General features: G+C 50.3%; 1 protein-coding gene across 1 annotated transcript; it reads right to left on the bottom strand.

Moving 5' to 3' along the window:
* Positions 1 to 1,044: 1,044 nt before the first annotated feature.
* Positions 1,045 to 17,988, bottom strand: KCNJ9 (potassium inwardly rectifying channel subfamily J member 9). Its single transcript, XM_053369090.1, has 3 exons — positions 17,536 to 17,988; positions 5,505 to 6,468; positions 1,045 to 2,007 (listed from the first exon to the last, which is right to left on the bottom strand). The coding sequence occupies exons 2-3, from the start codon at positions 6,430 to 6,432 to the stop codon at positions 1,679 to 1,681; spliced, it is 1,257 nt and encodes a 418-aa protein (XP_053225065.1). The 5' UTR covers positions 6,433 to 6,468; positions 17,536 to 17,988; the 3' UTR covers positions 1,045 to 1,678.
* Between the last annotated feature and the right edge of the window lie 1,566 nt (positions 17,989 to 19,554).

Genomic DNA, 19,554 nt, shown 5'->3' with positions numbered 1-19,554 from the left:
AGAATTCAGAGTCTCCCTGTTCTGCTGCAACAAGCTCCCCTCATCGTTACCCTCCCAGGACATGCAGAGAAACGAAAAGAGCAGAACAGGGGCCAGAGGTGCGCAGCCACAATTTGAGACTGCTTGGGAAACAGCTGGGAGAAGAGGAGCCTTAGAAAGGGGGGGCGGAGGAGGGACCTTCAGTTCTGGCCACTGCTCCATAGGTACAAAATCTGCTGCAAAGTGTTGCTGAGTTGCATGCCATTTCCTGACTAAGAAACAAAATAAAAAAATGCCTTCCAGTAGCACCTTAGAGACCAGCTAAGTTTGTTCTTGGTGTGAGCTTTCGTGTGCATGCACACTTCTTCTGATACACTGAAACAGACGTCACCAGGCCCTTATATGTAGTGGGAGGGTGGGGAGGGGGATTACTCAGAAGGGGGGTGGGAATGGGGGATGGGCTGGTAGGTGTGGTCAACCTGTTGGCGACTGTTAATGACTGCAATTGGTCTTATAGGAAAAAGCAAGGGGTGAGATGGCTAAAAATAGCTTTATCATGTATAATGAGAGAAGAATCCAATGTCTCTATTCAGACCAGGTCTCTCCATGGTTTTAAGTTTGGTGATAAGTTGCAATTCAGCAGCTTCTCTTTCCAGTCTATTTCTGAAATTATTTCTGAAACTAGTTACAGGTAGGTAGCCATGTTGGTCTGCCGTAGTCAAAACAAAATTTAAAAACTTCCTTCCAGTAGCACCTTAGAGACCAAGTAAGTTTGTTATTGGTATGAGCTTTTGTGTATCTGAAGAAGTGTGCATGCACACCAAAGCTCATACCAAGAACAAACTTAGTTGGTCTCTAAGGTGCTACTGGAAGGAAGTTTTTTATTTTGTTTTGACTATGGCAGACCAACTACCTACCTGTAACCTAAATAAAGCGTTCACTGTCAACGGAGACCTGCATCTTTCTGCAGACCTGCATCTGACAATAATAATAATAATAATAATAATAATAATAATAATAATAATAATAATAAATTTATTATTTATACCCTGCCCCAAGGGAAGTTATTTAAATGAAGGTTGGCTGGCCATCCATCAGGGATGGTTTAGCTGTGATTCCTGCATTGCGGCGAGTTGAGGACCCTTAGAACTCCCTTCCAAATTGACCGTTCTGTGATTGTGAGGAAGGAAGGCGGGTTCATAGGGGTGGTTCTTGGCCCGCCTCCCATCCTTTCTCCTCCCCCTTGCAAAAGACCCCCCCCCAGCCCCAGGGTCTCCCATGAAGTTGGACCACCTCCAGGATCCCCAGTCAAGACTCCACTTTCCTCTTTATTGCCCAGGTTTATTGTCTAGCTGTACAGATACAAATGTCAGGGTGTGTGTGTGTGTGGAAGGCAAACCTTCCCAACCCCAGGTCCTCCCCGACGGATGACAGCTCCCTCCTTCCAAAATCCCGGCTGCTGGGCGTTGGAGTCTGACGATATCTGGAGGTCTGGGGGAACAGCTGGTTTTTAAGGGGGTCATTAAGAATCCTTTTTGGGGTCCTTCTGTGGTCCATCGATGGAGCCCCGCATCCTCCTTCCGCTCTCCGGCCACCTGCCCTGTCGCCTCGCTCTCTCTGCGGCTTGTCCTCCTCGCTGGGAAGCGTGCCTGGAGCGAGGCCTCCTGGCCTGGCCTGGCCACCTCTCCCCATGGCCCCCTCAGACCTTGGACTCGCTCTCGGCACTGGCGAGGTTCCCGTTCCTCTCCTTGTCCGCGTCCTCCTCCACCGCCGCTTTCTCGGTGGTCCCTTCCTCCACCTTCTCGTCCAGCCGGCTGGGGATGGACCAGTAGAGGTGGGCATCCATGCGGGCAGCCGCCTCGGACAGTTCCCGGGCGCTGCAGCTGGGCGTGGGCACCTCAAAGGTCTGGTGGAAGCTGTTGTAGTCCACTTCGTAGAAGCCGTCCTCCAGAGAGAGGACGGACATGAAGCGGTGGCCCCACAGGACCTCGTCCATCAGGTACGAGCTTCGCGCTTGGCAGGTCATCCCTGGGGGGGGGGGTCAAAGCAGAGAAAGTGGGGAAACTGAGTCAGGACGGGCAGGGTCACCAAACGCCACCTTCAGCTGGAGGCGGACATTCGACCGGCCGAGATGGTGCCGCGTAATGCCCTGGCATGAAACCCATCTTATATATGGCAGTAGCTACCCTTTTAGGGACGTGGGTGGCACTGTGGGTTAAACCACAGAGCCTAGGGCTTGCCGATCAGAAGGTCGGCGGTTCGAATCCCCACAACGGGGTGAGCTCCTGTTGCTCAGTCCCTGCTTCTGCCCACCTAGCAGTTCGAAAGCGTGTCAAAGTGCAAGTAGATAAAGAGGTACCACTCCGGCGGGAAGGTAAACAGCGTTTCCGTGCGGTGCTCTGGTTCGCCAGAAGCGGCTCAGTCCTTCTGGCCACATGACCCGGAAGCTGTACGCCGGCTCCCTTGGCCAGTAAAGCGAGATGAGCGCCGCAACCCCAGAGTCGGTCATGACTGGACCTAATGGTCAAGGGTCTCTTTACCTTTTTAGCTACCCTTTGGAACTCCCTGCCTATTGCGACAGGGATCTATCTTACATGAGCTGCCCACCGTTTCCCTGAGTCATGGGCAGGCAAACTAAGACCCGGGGGCCGGTTCCGGCCCAATCGCCTTCTTAATCCGGCCCGTGGATGGTCCAGGAATCAGCGTGTTTTTACATAAGTAGAATGTGTGCTTTTATTTAAAATGCATCTGTGGGTTATTTATGGGGCATAGGAATTCGTTCACCACCCCCCAATATAGTCTGACCCCCCCCCCCACAAGGTCTGAGGGACCGGCCCCCTGCTGAAAAAGTTTGCTGACCCCTGCCTAAGTCAAGTTGTCACATCTCCTGCTGAGCTTCTTCATACGCAAAGAGCAGAGCCGGCCCACCGATGAGGCGAGCTGAATCACCTGCCTCAGGCGGCGGAAGGCCAAGAGGAGGGACCCCGCCTGCCCCACTGCTGCCGCCTGAGGAATGCTCCCATATTTAGTTACTTACTTATTAGAGTTATATACTGACTGCTGGGTCCACCTCTTATTATTATTATTCATTTATTATTTAATTTATATACCGCCCTATGCCCGGAGGTCTCAGGGTGCTCCACAGAACAATCTTCTCCATCTTTTGGGAGGTCGTTAAAGGGGAAAACCAAGAGAAACCAAGTGAAAATGCTATCAAAGGAAGAAATTCTTAGCCAACTGAATGTCTATATAGCCCCAAGCAGCTTAATCAACAGAAAATGGCTTCATTGTCCCACTAAATTGTGCAGCCAAGAGAGAAACTGCAGAGAACTTGCCCCAGTTTTCAAAGCATACCAACACTTTATATAATAATAATAATAATAATAATAATAATAATAATAATAATAATTTATTATTTATATCCCATCCATCTGGCTGGGTTTCCCCAGCCACTCTGGGTGGCTTCCAACAGAACACTAAAATACAATAACCTATTAAACATTAAAAGCTTCCCTGAACAGGGCTGCCTTCAGATGTCTTCTAAAAGTCTGGTAGTTGTTTATTTCTTTGACATTTGGTGGGAGGGCATTCCACAGGGCGGGTGCCACCACCAAGAAGACCCTCTGCCTGGTTCCCTGTAACTTGGCTTCTCGTAGCGGGGGAACCGCCAGAAGGCCCTTGAAGGAGGACCTCAGCTTTGACTTGAGTTTAAGCAGCAGAAGCAACCTAGCTCAGTACTGTATGCACAGATGGGCAGCAGCGGCCCTCCAGGTTTTCAGAAAGAGCAAGCAGCCCCACTTCCACCTGGGACATTCTGCATGCAGAGCAGCTGTTCTGCCATGGAGGCTTTCATCTAAAAAAATAAAGTTCTAGTCCTCATGGTTCTGATTTAAATAGGAAGCTGCCTTATATGGAGCCAGACCATTGGGGGTCATCTGCTGGTCCTTTGAGTCTGCCCCCTCCCCCCCAGCCCACCCCAACCAAGCCCAGTGATCTTCAAAGCCTGACACACACACACCCCGGCACGCCATCCGTGAGCCAGAAGCCTTTGCAAGCAGCACTCAGACCGTGAGGCTTATGTAGGTGCACACAGGGCAGAGAAGGGGAGAGAAGTCAACGCCGGAGGGTCCTGGGAGGTGAAGAGAAGGATGGGGACCCCCTGAGAGGGAAGCCCCCCCCTGAAAGTTCCTGAGACTCTGGGTTCATTTGCACACCACCAGCCACAGCTCAGCACTGTGAGAAGCACCTATAGCCTGACTCAGAAACATGAGGACTAGAACCTTGGTTTATTGGGGGGGAGGCCTGTAGGAACCAGCACTGGAGGTCCCAGGATCAATCCCCCCGGCATCTCTGGGAAGGGCTTGGAGAAACCCCAGAGTCTGAAACTCAGGAGAGCCTCTGCCAGTCAGTGCAGGCAAAGCATAGCTAGATGGACCAATGGTCTGACTCGGGATAAGGCAGTTTCTAGCTGCCCATCTACTCATGAGCCCAGTTCTAGCTTAGGGACTGCCCAGGGCAGGGGTCAGCAAGCTTTTTCAGCCATGGGGCACATCCACCATCCCTCAGACCACGTGGGGGGCTGGACTATATTTTGGAGAGAGAAAATTGCCCACCCCTGGCCTCGGGCCTTCTATCCCAGCTCAGTCCCATGTGTTCACCTGCAGGAGTGTCGCTGGGCAAGGTGCTGAGGCTCCATTGGAACACGAGAAGCTGCCTTAAGAATGCAAGAAGAGCGTGCTGGATCAGGCCCAAGGCCTCTCTAGTCCAGCATCCTGTTCTCCCAGGGCCTTCTTGGTAGTGGCTGCTCCCAGACAACTTTGGAGCTGCCTCCCTGGAGAAGCTCCTTGCTGTCCTTCCCTTCCACTGGCAGGTGGAAACCTTCTTGTTCCAACAGGTGTTGGGAACTGACTGCTTTTAAGGCCTGGGGCCATGCTGTTTTTATTCCAGTTACTGGTTGGTTTTTAATAGAGCTCATATATATAGTATATAGTTTTATATTCTCTCAATGTTTAATTGTATTTTCATAATTTTTTCTATGTTTTTAGCGGTTCTTGTTTCTGTCTGTAAGCTGCTTTTAGTCCCGTCAGGAGAAAAGGCAGGGAAATCATCCTCCTCCTCCTCCTCCTCCTCCTCCTCCTCCTCCTCACCATCTCTCTCTCTCTCTCTCAATCTCTCTCAGCCGTTTACAGCAATAAACCATAAAACTGTACAACAGGGAAACTTTGTTTAGGGAAGCTTTTAATGTCTGATGCATTACTGTTTTTTAATATTTTGTTGGACGCTGCCCGGAGTGGCTGGGGAAGCCCAGCCAGATGGGTGGGGTACAAATATATTATTATTATTATTATTATTATTATTATTATTATTACCCTATAAAAATTGGAAAAACCATTGTGGAAAGGTGTCCTCTCAATTGCCAGGGCAGGTCCTGGTGGGACAGAAAAGTTTCCAGTGGCCGTATAAAAGTTGGCTTATGGGTTGGAAAATTTTGGGGGGTCCCCTCCTTCCGGCCCTCCCCCACCTACCTGTGGCCTCCACCATCCCCTCCAGGATGACCACGATCTCAAAGTCGTCCTTCTTGAGCTGTTCCCGAGAGACCTCCCAGAAGGGGCTGTGCTCGTTGATCTCATGGCTGATGATGAGTGGGGAGACCAGGAAGAGGCGGTCATCTCCAGTCTCGAAGCCCACGTTGATGTCCGTCTGGTTGAGGGGGATGAACTCCCCTTCCTGGGTCTGCTTGGACTTGATGAGCTTGGCTCGGATGGAGGCCTCCACAATGTGCGAGTTGCGCAGGTCCCCCACGCGGAACATGAGGCAGAGGCGGTCGTCGCGCAGGGAGACCACGGCGTGCGAGGAGAAGACCAGTGTCTCGGCCCGCTTGTTGGGCTGCGAGATCTTGACGAACATGCAGCCCACCATGAAGGCGTTGACCATGGAGCCCAGGATGGCCTGCAGCAAGAGCAGGATGATTCCCTCGGGGCACTTGTCCGTGATGACCCGGTGGCCGTAGCCAATGGTGGTCTCCGTCTCGATGGAGAAGAGGAAGGCCGAGACGAAGCCGTTGAGGTTGTTGACGCAGGGCGTCCAGGCGTCGTCGCCCAGGTGGTCCAGGTCTCCTCGGCAGTAGGCGATGAACCACCAGATGAGGCCGAAGAACAGCCAGGTGCTGGCGTAAGCCAGGATGAAGACCAGCAGGCTGAAGCGCCACTTGAGGTCCACCAGCGTCGTGAAGATGTCCGTCAGGTAGCGGTAGGTCTCGTGGACATTGCCATGCTGGACGTTGCACTTGCCGTCCTTCTCCACGTACCGCTGGCGACCCCGCTTCTTCTCCGCCTTCTCGGGCTCCTCGCCCAGGCGCCGCAGGGCTGCTGGCTTGAGCTGGGGCCCCGGGACCTTGGCTTCGGGCGCCAGGGGCTCATGAATGGAGGAGAAGGCCGAGTTGTCCTTCGCCATGTTAGCGCTCGCGGGGCCCGGGCAGCGGCTCCGAGTCTGCGGAGGGGGAAACGCACAAGGCCGGGTTAGTGCCGGAAGCTGCCTGGTGCAGAGCCAGGCCACTGACTACGATATATATATATATATATATATATATATATATATATATATATATACACACACACACACACACACACACACACACACACAAAATACACGATATCTTTATTGTCATTGTCCCATGCAGACCAATGAAACTGAAAAACTACATAAAACATTCAAAAACCCCTAAGAACTCTGAAACCCCATTTTAAAATACACTATACTATAGAGACCCCTTATGCTGCGTTTAGAACCTGAATTGCATTTGCGTAGAAACTGTTTCTCAGGCGGCTGGTCCTAGTCTTTATAACCCTGTACCTTCTTCCAGAAGCAGAAGCTGGAAGAGATCATTTCCGGGGTGCGTACTATCCTGCACTATCTCTGCTGCTTTCTTATGGCACCTGGAAGCATAGATTTGATCCAAGGTGGGAAGAGTGCACCCAATTATTCTCTCCGCAGTCTTTACAACCCTGGACAGCATTGTTTTCCCCTGACTGTGCAGCTCCCAAACCACACACACAGACCATAAGTTAATACACTCTCCACAGCACAGTGGTAAAATGCCATCAACAGGTCCTTTCAGAGATTGTTTTTCCGGAGGATTCTCAGAAAATATAACCTGCTGTGCTCTCTTCATCAGGTCTTTGCTGTTCTCTCCCCAGGTTAGGTCGTCTCTCAACTCCATTCCCAGAAATCGAAACACCGAGACCTGTTCCACGCACTTCCCCTCAATAATAAGTGGCTGAATATTCAGTGTTGCCTGTTCTGACTGGCAGCAGCTCCCCAGGGTTTCAGGTGGGAAAAGGGCATTTTCCCAGCCTTTCTTGGAGATGCTGCTAGTGGGGATTGCAGCTGGGCCTTCTGCATGCCAAGCAGGGGCTCTGCCACTGACACGGGGTCCTCCCTTCAAAAGCAAAGCAGGATTCTAGTCCTCAGGAGTCAGAATAAAGAGTTTACCTGAGGAGAGCTGCCTTATACTGAGCTGGACTATTGGGGTCCATCTTGCTGAGTTCTGCCTTCACTGACTGGCAGCAGCAGCAGCTCTGGAGGATATTCCAGGCAGGGAGTCTTCGCCCAAACTCACCCGGAGGTGCCAAAGGGGACCGAATCTGGGACCTTTTGCCAGAAAACTATTCCAGCGCTCTCTTTTACATCCGCCAGAGGCCAGTTTTGGAACCCTTCCCCACTGACTCCATGCCAGGCCCACCCTGCCCCAGCTGGCAGACAGGGCTGTGGTTGGAGCCGGGTGCGAGTTGCTACCCAGGCAATAAGCAGACAAGATGAAACAGGAGCAGCGACGAGGCTGTCTGTTCCACAAAGCGGAAGCATTTTATCTTCAAACGGTAAAAGCAGAGAAGTGTCAAAATTTGAGAACGCGATTGTGCAGTCACAAAGCGGATGTCGCTCCTTTCCTTTATTTTTAAGCCTTTTATGCCTAAATCTTCACTGTGAAAACTGCACCCACTTGCCAAATCGCAACTAGTGCTCTGGGGCTTGATAGAGAGACCTTTCTTGAAGTTGTGTCCAGCCCTTACCTGGTGACACTCACAGAGCCCCCAGAGGAAGATCGTGGACCTTCAGGAATCACAGAATTATAGAATCACAGAACTGCAGAATCTCAACTAAAGCATACAAGACACAGGATTTTGGCATGTTGCTCTTCACTCCAGCCACACACACCCAACCTTATTATGGTGACCTTACCTCTGCTCCAGGTTTGGAGCAAGACTGATGCTCTGGACCCGACTTGTTTGGACTGTGGGTGTTATGCTTAGTGGCTTTGATCTCCTGGGATCAGGACCCTAGTCCCTGGGAACGAGACTAGATGCTAGAGGATGCCAGTTCTACCTTCTGTACATCTAAGGACGCTGGAGAGAGGAGCGGAAGGTGGGCTGGGAGGAGAAGGAAGGAATATTATGCTAGAATTCAAGAGTATTATTTCAAGATTCAACAGTGGAACGGTCTCCCTTGGAAGACGGTGGACTCTCCTTCCTTCAAGGTTTCTAAACAGAGGTTGGATAGCCATCTGCCAGGGATGCTTCAGTTGTGAATTCTGCATTGCTGGGGGTGAGCCCTGGGAACCCATACAACTCTATGATTCCATTATGCTGTGAGTTCTGTGGCCCCTTAAGCGCTTGCAGGCTTATTGTGGCACCAGATGACATGGAGAAGAGTCCAGGTTGTGAACCCATAGCCACTGAGAAAGCAGCTCAGGGTCCCACAGCTGCCTTTGTGGCAGAAGAGGCCCATTTAAGGTCCTGCAAGGCTCTGTTCTGTGAATTTTTGATGTAACGGACCAATGGTGTCAGCCACTGGGCCCCGCAGGGAACCCTGGAGTCTCCAGAAAGTGCTCTGTTAATTGTGCTTGCAGGAACATTAACTGCTCCCAGGAAACATTTTTTTGCTACCATTCCTGCACCCACTTTGCAATTCATCGCGGGCCCAGCATCGCCCATCCCTATTCCCAGGGATCGCTGGCTGCAGAAAATATCATCTTCATGGTGCTGCCCCATGCTGCAAAAACATTAGCATTATTCATCCTGCTCCTGGCATGCGCCTGTGTGTTTTTAAACTGCCTGCGTGGGGGTGTGGTGTGGGACCTGCCGATGCTAAAACTGGCATCCTTTTCGCATGGTGGGTTCAGGGAGAGGGTGACGTGGATTGGGGGGGAGAAGGCTCTCACTAAGTGGGTATTGTGCCTAGACAGGCATCCATTTTTTTAAACACACACACACACACACCTACCTCTGCAGGTATAAACACAGAAAAAGTGGGGTTTACGTAACAGCCATGTTTCTCTGCACTGGGAGACACTGGATGCTGGAATTTACAGAAGAGGGAGCCTGTTCCTGCTGGCTTCTCTCGCTGGGATTCTTGAGCTGGGATTCCTGCACAGCAAGAGGCGGATTGGATGGGGACCCCAGCTCTGCAATCTGTGATGCTAAATTTATATCCTGCCCTCCCTCCCGAAAGAGCGCAGGGTGGCAAAGCCCAAAAAAACTAAAGGGAGCGGGGAATTATTCCAAGGCACACAGAGACTGAGAAAGGGCTTGAAGGAAAAGGAAGGTCAAAAAGGCAACGTTCTGGATCAGACCTGTGGCTCATCTAGTCCAGCATTCTGCCCTCACAGTGGGCAGTCGGTAGCCCCAAGGGGAATCCCAAGAGCAGGATCTGAACGCAAGAGCCCTCTGCCCTCCAGCGGTTTTGAGCAACAAGGCTATTCAAAAGCACGGACTGCCTCCATCTGTGCGGGCAGACCAGGGGCATTGTGGCTAGTAGCCACTGATAGCCCTCTCCTCCATGAATGTGTCTAATCCTCTTTTAAAGCCACCCAGGTTGGTGGCTATCGGTGTCTCCTGTGGCAAGGAGTTCCACAGCTCAACTATGTGATCTAAGGCTTGCACACCTCAAAATCTGAAGTTGCAACCACGAAGCCTAGAAACTTGGCCTTTTAAAAAATGCAATATGTAAGCCTTCCCCCTCTGCCTCAGTTTGTTGTTATGGAATAAGTTGCAAACACCACTTATAAAGTTTCAAATCACATGCTTATTTCCCATGCGTGTTTAAAGGCTTGTTCCAGGTCTTTAGACTGGAGGAGGAGATGGTCCAACTCCCTCCCAGGCTTCCTGTCCTGATCTGGGCCCACGGATCTGTGCCTCCCTCAGCAGGGCTGGTGGCAAAGCTGCGAGGAGAGCGGGTGGGTGTGTTGTCGAGGCCCAGATGGCTCGGCTGATTAAGCACGGCTCTATTTTTAAACTGCGTCCGCAGCAATAATTGAACAATTGCACCCGTTCCCGATAAACCGTGTCTGTCTTTGGTTATTAATAGACGGTGTTTGGGGAAAGAGGCCACTCTCACCTGAGAATGTGTTCATAGACTCAGAGTATTATAAGGTCGGAGAGGACCCTGAGGGTCATCTAGTCCAACCTCCTGCAATTCAGGATTCACAGCTGACGAATCCCTGGCAGGTGGGCATCCGACCTCTCCTTTAAAAGCTCCAATGAAGCTTTTTGCAGGGAGGAGTCCAGAGTGGAGGACCCAAATCAATCGATTTAAATGGCAATAAAAGAGAGTCTGACTAAATATCATTAAGAACTTTCTGCCAGTAGGAGCTGTTTGACAGTGGGGCAGACTCCCTTGGAAGGTGGCGAATTCTCTTCCCTTGGAAGTTTTTAAGCAGAGCTTGGATTGGCAGCCTGTCATAGATTCTTTAGCCGTGGTTCCTGCATTTCGGGGGTTGGACTAGATGGCCCTTTGATGCCCCTTCCAAACCTGTAATTCGACTGTTCTGTAAAAATGATGCAGAAAGGGGATTGAGAGATGCTTTGCTTTCTTAGAATACCCAAACTTTTGGGTCAATTGACCGGCAGGAGTTTCAATATGGAAGAAAGATTGTGTTTTGCTTTGTTTCTTACAAAAGGGTCAGAATTAATTTACAGGATTCACTGCCTTTTAAAGCCCAATCTCGCAAGGGGACCCCGACCCCACAGGACGCCCCCCCGCCTTTCGTTTTGATGGTTTGCAGGTAGACTCTCTCCCCTCCCCATAGCGCAGAGCAGAGGAGGCCGCGTGCTTCTCTTACGTCAGACGCAACGCTAGGAACAGATTGCTGCAAAGTTGGCAAGTGCTTTAACTCACAGGTCTGGGGGAGGAGGTCCCAGCTACACCTCCCTGGGCCCAACTCTGAACCCCAAGGCTGAGCCCTGCATATCCAGGCCCTTAAAAGCCCCTCTTGAACCCTTCTCTGCCAGTGAAAGATTGAGGTGCCCAAAAAGAATCCAGGTGGGGGTTTTTATGTGTGTTGTTTTGCAGCTGGATTTCCTCCTCTTCCTGACTTGCTCCTTCATTGCATTCATGCCCCCATTCCTATCTGGGACCCAGTCCATGCCAGCACCCTGGCAGAGACAAGACTGGGTGAGTGTGGACTTCAGCCCCTTCCCCTTTCTCCTCATAGCGAGCTGGCAAGGAGAAGGAGGGACAAGCACACCAAGTATTCCTCACTGGCCCTGCAGACAACTTCATTGTCCAGAAAGTGGGAGAAGCAACAAGAGGATCAGCCATTTTAGATCTGGTCCTAACCAATGTTGATGACCTGGTTAGTGGGGTAGAAGTGGAAGGATCATTAGGCGCGAGTGATCATGCTCTTCTGAAGTTTACTATACAGCGGAAAGGAGCAGCCAAGCATACTAGGACTCAATTTCTCGACTTTAAGAAAGCCGACTTCATAAAACTTAGGGAAGTGCTGGGTGAGATCCCATGGACAGTAATACTAAAAGGAAAGGGAGTTCATGATGGCTGGGAGTTTGTTAAGAGGGAGATAGTAAAAGCACAACTTCAGGCAATACCAATGAGACGGAAACATGGAAGGTGCCTAAAGAAGCCAGGGTGGCTATCTAAAGAACTTTTAACTGAGTTAAGATTAAAAAAGGATGTGTACAAAAAATGGAAAAGGGGGGAAACCACCAAAGAGGAATTCAAACAAATAGCCAGCACGTGTAGACACAAAGTCAGAAAAGCTAAAGCACAGAATGAACTCAGGCTTGCTAGAGAGGTTAAAAGCAACAAAAAAGGCTTTTATGGGTATGTTCGTAGCAAAAGGAAGAACAAAGAAACAGTGGGGTCACTCAGAGGAGAAGATGGTGAAATGCAAACAGGGGACACAGAAAGGGCTGAACTCCTCAATGCCTTCTTTGCCTCAGTCTTCTCCGATAAAGAAAACAATGCCCGACCTGAAGAATTTGGAGCAAATGATTCAGCAGAGGAAACACAGCCCAGAATAACTAAGGAGATAGTACAAGAATACTTGGCTAGTCTAGATGTATTCAAGTCTCCAGGGCCAGATGAACTGCATCCAAGAGTATTAAAAGAACTGGCAGATGTGATCTCAGAACCACTGGCAGTCATCTTTGAGAATTCCTGGAGGACAGGCGAAGTCCCGCCAGACTGGAGGAAGGCAAATGTTGTCCCCATTTTCAAAAAGGGGAAAAGAGAGGACCCAAATAATTACCGCCCAGTCAGTCTGACATCAATACCAGGGAAGATTCTGGAGCAGATCATTAAGCAAACAGTCTGTGAGCACCTAGAAAGGAATGCTGTGATGACCAATAGTCAGCATGGATTTCTGAAAAATAAGTCATGTCAGACTAACCTGATCTCGTTTTTTGACAGAATTACAAGCCTGGTAGATGAAGGGAACGCAGTGGATGTAGCCTACCTTGATTTCAGCAAGGCATTTGACAAGGTGCCCCATGATATTCTTGTAAAGAAGCTGGTAAAATGCGGGCTTGACTATGCTACCACTCAGTGGATTTGTAACTGGCTGACTGACCGAACCCAAAGGGTGCTCATCAATGGTTCCTCTTCATCCTGGAGAAGAGTGACTAGTGGGGTGCCACAGGGTTCTGTCTTGGGCCCGGTCTTATTCAACATCTTTATCAATGACTTGGATGATGGACTCAAGGGCATCCTGATCAAATTTGCAGATGACACCAAACTGGGAGGGGTGGCTAACACCCCAGAGGACAGGATCACACTTCAAAACGACCTTGACAGATTAGAGAACTGGGCCAAAACAAACAAGATGAATTTTAACAGGGAGAAATGTAAAGTATTGCACTTGGGCAAAAAAAATGAGAGGCACAAATACAAGATGGGTGACACCTGGCTTGAGAGCAGTACATGTGAAATGGATCTAGGAGTCTTGGTTGACCACAAACTTGACATGAGCCAACAGTGTGACGCGGCAGCTAAAAACGCCAATGCAATTCTGGGCTGCATCAATAGGAGTATAGCATCTAGATCAAGGGAAGTAATAGTGCCACTGTATTCTGCTCTGGTCAGACCTCACCTGGAGTACTGTGTCCAGTTCTGGGCACCACAGTTCAAGAAGGACACTGACAAACTGGAACGTGTCCAGAGGAGGGCACCAAAATGGTCAAAGGCCTGGAAACGATGCCTTATGAGGAACGGCTAAGGGAGCTGGGCATGTTTAGCCTGGAGAAGAGGAGGTTAAGGGGTGATATGATAGCCATGTTCAAATATATAAAAGGATGTCACATAGAGGAGGGAGAAAGGTTGTTTTCTGCTGCTCCAGAGAAGCGGACACGGAGCAATGGATCCAAACTACAAGAAAGAAGATTCCACCTAAACATTAGGAAGAACTTCCTGACAGTAAGAGCTGTTTGACAGTGGAATTTGCTGCCAAGGAGTGTGGTGGAGTCTCCTTCTTTGGAGGTCTTTAAGCAGAGGCTTGACAACCATATGTCAGGAGTGCTCTGATGGTGTTTCCTGCTTGGCAGGGGGTTGGACTCGATGGCCCTTGTGGTCTCTTCCAACTCTATGATTCTATGATTCTATGATTCTATGATTCTAAGTAGGGCAGCCCTGGGGAGAGGTGTGTGTGCATGCGCACAGCACCCCCTGATGCGCTTCAGCTGCAACCTCACAATGCCAGCTTGGACGCTGCCTCTTATTTTTGAGCCACGTTCAGGCTCCCCTCCTGAAGCTCTCTCCATGGTCCTGATTCTTTGCCCATCAGCCTAGGCTCCTGGCTGGTGGTCTTTGGTAGCTCAACCTTGCTGTCCGCTGGCTGCTGCTTGGAGGTTCATAAGAACCTAGGAAGAGCCTGGCTGCTGGATCAGGCCAAAGGGGGGAGGGCATCTAGTCCAGCAGATGCCCATTATGGGAAACCCACAAGCAGAATTCCACCACGAGAGCCCTCTCCCTTCCTGCATTTTCTAGCGACTGGCATTCAGAAGAATCGCTGCTTCCAAGTGTGGCAGCAGAGCAGAGCCTTAGGAGAACGGGGGTGTTGAGACCCCAAGGAGTTCCCCTATTTTCACTGGGGACACAGGAAGCAGCCTTTTGCCGAGTCAATCCACTGAGGCCCACACTGCCCAGTATAGTCTGCACTGACTGGCAGCACACAGGAAAGGGCTCTTGCGCTTGGGTCCAGCTTGCAGGCTTCCCAAAAGAGGCATCTGGTTGGCCACTGTGAGAAGAGGAGGCTGGACTTGACGGGCCCCCTTCGGCCTGATCCAGCAGCCAGACTCTTCTGATGTCTTTATGGAACCTCCAGGCCCAGAGGCAGCCTATCTGAACTAGGACCTTAGGGGGATTTGGCCACTGTGAGAACAGGAGGCTGGACTGGATAGACTCGCTTTGGCCAGATCCAGCATGCTTTTCTTACATCCTTACGTCTTTAATCCAAGGATAGCTGCTATGATCTGACTGCAGAGAGAGAGAGGGGCTACTGTCTGGACTCTGAGGGTGCCCAAAGCTTTAGGAAAAAGGGGGTAGGAAGCCACAGGGAGCCCCCCACCAATCCATCAAACCCCCTATGCTCCCACTACTAAGGATATGGGTCCTATCCTGAATCATCTCCCGATGCTGAGCTGAGCTTCCAGGATCCATTGGAAGCAGAACGCCATAGAAACTGCTTGCAGCCTGTGTCAGGATTTAACTGTTTGCAGTTGCTGGTGGGTGGGTGGGTGGGTGGGAGGTTGTTCCCAAGCCCTGAGACCTTCCTAAGAACCGCCAACCCCACCCAACACACAAATGTTCCTGTGGAGAAGAAAAGGTTCCCTGCTCTTGCCAGCCCACCAACATCTGGCCTTGCCTGTTTTCATCGATGGGACTGGTTGCTTTTTCTTTTTCTGCTGGTCTTGATATTTGCTTTTCTTTAAATTGGATTGCATGCATGGCTTTTTAATATTATATGGATAAATTGTTGTTTTACTGTCTGGTTTTAAACTCTGCATATTATATATTTTTATAAGTTACCTTCGGTTTGTTGTTGTTTTTAGAAAGGCAGTTAAGAAACTGACTGACTGTAGTATCCATAATAATACAGAGGATTTAAATATCTATTGGGAAGTGACTGGTGTCCAAAACCCAAATATCTCCCCCAGCCCTCTTCTTCCCTCTGGCTGTCCTACCTTGCAGTGTTGCTGTAAAAGGAAACGAGGGAGCAGATCCACATTTATCTGGACAAGAGGCTTCAGTTCAAAACCCAAACCACCCTTGAAGCCTGCAGGACTCCCCTTCATATTATATCCCTCCATCAGGCTTATCCTACTTTGCACGGCTGGTTTTGCAAAGATGAGATGTTAAAAATTTACATATTTATGAAAAGAGAGATCTTGGTTCATACTCCTGGCTTCTCAGGAAGTTTGCAAGAGACCCTTTAAAAACTCCCTCTCTGCTTTTGCTGCCTTAAAAAAGTTGTTATGGTCAGGATAAAACAAGGCATAATAAGCATATACAATTCTGTGATTTTTAGGGAAATTGACCTTTCTCCCCTGCTCTCCTTTGGCCTTTCTCTCGCATTCCCCAGCCTTCCCTACCTTCCATGGCTGTTGTTTTCAGAATTAAAACAGGAGATACCATTGATTTTTACTTTGCAATTCACTCTGGAATTGCCCTTGCAATGGAGAGTGGGGCATGAAAGTTTTAAATAAAAATAAGTTTGCAGATTTTACAGAAAGGAAGCATAAGAGGCGGGAAGTGAGATCCGACTTTCCCTCCTCATCTGCTGTTAAGGCCTCGCAGTATACTCTGCAACTCAGAACCATGAGGACTGGAAACTTGGTTTATGTAAAGGGGAAGAGCTACTGGCTGAGTGGTTAGAGCACTTGCTCTGCAGGCAGTTCAAGTTCAATCCCCAGTGCCTCCTGCTAAGGCTGGGAGAGACCCCGGAGAGCGCCTGCCGGTCAGTGCAGCAAGTACTGAGTTAGCTGGACCCTAAGGCTCTGAATCGGTACAAGGCAGCTTCCTGGATATATAAGCCTAAACTGAGGAGACTGGCTATGGCAAGTTTCGGGGCAGGTAAGACACAATCATAGAGTCAAAAGGGACCATAAGGGTCATCTAGTCCTACCCCCTGCAATGACAGCTGAAGAATCCCTGACGGACAGCCATCCAGCCTCTGCTTAAAAACAGCAAGGAAGAAGAGCCCACCACCTCGCGAGGAAGTCTGTCCCACTGCCAAACAGCTCTTGCTGTCAGAAAGTTCTTCCTGATGTTTAGTCAACATCTCCTTTCTTGTCCTTGGAATCCACTGGATTGGGTCCAGCAGCAGGAAACAAGCCGGCTCCCTCTTCCATGTAACAGCCCTTCAGATAACGGAAGATGGCTCTCATCTCTCGTCTCAGTCTTCTCCAGGCTAAACATCCCCAACTCCCTGTTTAGGGAAGCTTTTAATGTTTGATGCATTACTGTATTTTAATATTTTGTTGGAAGCCACCCAGAGTGGCTGGGGAAGCCCAGCCAGATGGGCAGGGTATAAATAATAAATTATTATTATATTATTTTTATAAGGCTTGGTTTCCAGACCCTGGATCATCTTGGTCTCCCTCCTCTGAACAACCTTCCAGCTTCTCGATATCCTCCTTAAATTGTGGCGCCCAGAACTGGACACTGGACTCCTGGTAGGGTCTGGCCAAGGCCCAAATAGAGCGGTATGCATTATTCTCTGGTGTCTGGCTCTTAACCAGAAGGTTGGTGGTTCGAGCCCACCCAGGGACACCTGTGGGTAGGATTCCTGCATTGCAGGGGGTTGGACTAGATGACCCTTGGAGTACCCTTCCAACTCTACCATTCTCTGGTTCTCCCCTTCGCCCCTGACTTGCTCTCCTCTACACATCTTCCAGCTTGTCCATGAGACCTCCACCCCCTCACAGGAACAGAGGACGCTGCCTTCCTTCTACTGAGTCTGACCATTGGTCTACCCAGCTCCATACTGCCTACACTGACCGGCAGCAGTGGCTCGCCAGGGTTTCACCAACCCTGCCTGGAGATGTCCCGGGGGGGGGGGTTGAACCAGAGACTTCTACTTGCAAGGCTGCTTCCCCGTAGAAGGTTATTCTCTCCGTGACCTCCTTCCCAGCCCACTCCCACCCGGGAAGGACCCCTGCCCGCGATGCCGCCACCAGCTCGTTTCCTTGGCAACCCGGTCCCTGCATCCTCCTCCTCCTCCATCCTTTGCTAAGGCCGCTGGGTCCCTCGAGGGAGCTGTCCGCTCACCTGGTGGTGCTGAAAGCGTCCTGCCTCTTGGGGTCAGCGGCGGCGGCGGCAGCAGCGTGGAGAGCGGAGAGGGAGGGCCGGGCAGGATCCGTGGCCGCCCCCCGGCGGGGCCCATCTCGCCCGGGCCCCCCTGCATGACATCCCCGGCGCCTCTTGCTCCTTCTCTCCTCCGCCTAAATTTAGCTGCAGCTCATCAGCCCCGGAGTCAGTCTCTCTCCCTCTCTATATATGGGAGACTCCCCCCCCCAACCGCGTTCCCAGGCACCCTTACTTCCCGGCCGTCGCCAAGGCAACGGCTCTGGACGTCCTTTGGCTGGGATGCTAAATGGTGGCGAGGCTGCACCGTCTCGGCTTAAAGAGAGAACCGGGAGGGGGAGCTCTGGCGGGCGAAGCAGAACCAACATCGCCGCCCCCTCCCCGAAAACGCACGAGCAGGCATGATTTTGGAACTCGTCGGAGGGTGTCGCTGAGGGTTGGGTGTGTGCCGAGTGTCGCTGGGGGGGAGAAGGGAAACGACAGGCCACCAGCCAGTCACGCTCTTATAGAATCATGGGATTGTAGGGTTGAAAGGGGTACCCGAGGGTCATCTAGTCCAACCCCCCCATCGTGCCAGAATCACAGCTAACGAATCACTGGTGGGTGGCCATCCAGCATCTGTTGGAAAACCTCCAGTGAAGGAGAGTTGTTGCTGCTGCTGCTGCTGCTGTTGTTCATAGAATCGTAGGGTTGGAAGGGAACCCCAAGAGTCATCTAGTCTAACCCCCTGTGATCAGGATTCACAGCTCAAGTGTCCCTGACAGGTGGCCACCTGATTTAGAAATCTGCAAGGAAGGAAATCTCACCGCCTTCCAAGACTTTTGGTTCAGCCATCAGCCAGTCACTCTGTTGCAATTATTTATTTAGTCTTGATTTTAATAAGAATTGAACAGAGAAAGTGAAGGTGACCAAAAGAATCAGCTCACATTAAGATTCAATAACCACCATCCCTCCCTCTTAATTTAGAGATATCTATAGGTATCAGCTCTTCAGATGCCCAGATTGGCACAAAATGAAATCCAAGTCTGTATGAAGTAAGTTCCAAGGCTGTCAGCAGCGGTGGAGGCACTCAAATGGTTGCATAATGGATGGTGCGTAAATTGTCCTTTCTGCCTCAGAGTAGAAGGTCTCTCGGAAAGCCAGTGTGGTGTAGTGTCAGACAAAGACCTGGAAAACCAGGGTTTGAATCCCTGCTCAGTGATGAAGCTCCCTGAGTGAGCTTGGGCCAATCACTTCCTCTCAGTCTAGCCTACCTCACAGGGTTGTTGTGCAGATTAAATGAAGAAGAACATGAATAATAATAATAATAATAATAATATCTTTATTGTCATTACCCCCTCTCGGGGACAACAAAATTACTTGACTGCTCCATAAAAACACTAATTAAAACAATACAGTATAGTACAGCAAGGAAGATTAGACGACTTTCAAAGTCCAGGCTTCCCATTCAGGGCCAAGATCGCTCTGGAGAAGAAGCTGTTCTTAAGACGGCTCGTTCTTGTCTTCATCGTCCTGTATCTCTGTCCTGACGGCAGGAGCTCAAAGAGACAGTGACCAGGATGCGATGGATCTTTTACTATGTCCAGTGCCTTCCTATGGCACCTTGTGGCATAAATCTGCTCTAAGGTGGAGAGTGGGCAGCCAACAATGCTCTCTGCTGCCTTAACAACTCTGCACAACCCCATCCTGTCCTGGGTAGTACAGCTTCCGTACCACACACATAAGCCATAAGTGAGCACGCTCTCAATGGCACAGTGATAGAAGGCAAGCAGCAGTTTCTGCAGAAGATGGTTTTTCCTTAGAACTCTCAAAAAGTACAGTCTCTGATGCGCCTTCTTCACAAGCCCCCTTGTGTTGACACTCCAGGACAGATCCTCTTGTAATTCAATGCCCAAAAATCTGAACGTTGTTACCCTCTCCACACAGACCCCATCAATCAAAAGTGGCTGGAAAAAGAGCCCTGTAACTGGATCAGGCCCAAGG

The sequence above is a fragment of the Podarcis raffonei genome, chromosome 16, assembly GCF_027172205.1.
Source record: "Podarcis raffonei isolate rPodRaf1 chromosome 16, rPodRaf1.pri, whole genome shotgun sequence".
Taxonomy (NCBI): Eukaryota; Metazoa; Chordata; class Lepidosauria; order Squamata; family Lacertidae; genus Podarcis; species Podarcis raffonei.
Note: the sequence above shows the minus strand (reverse complement) of the source record. Positions and strands in the feature narration are given on the sequence as shown.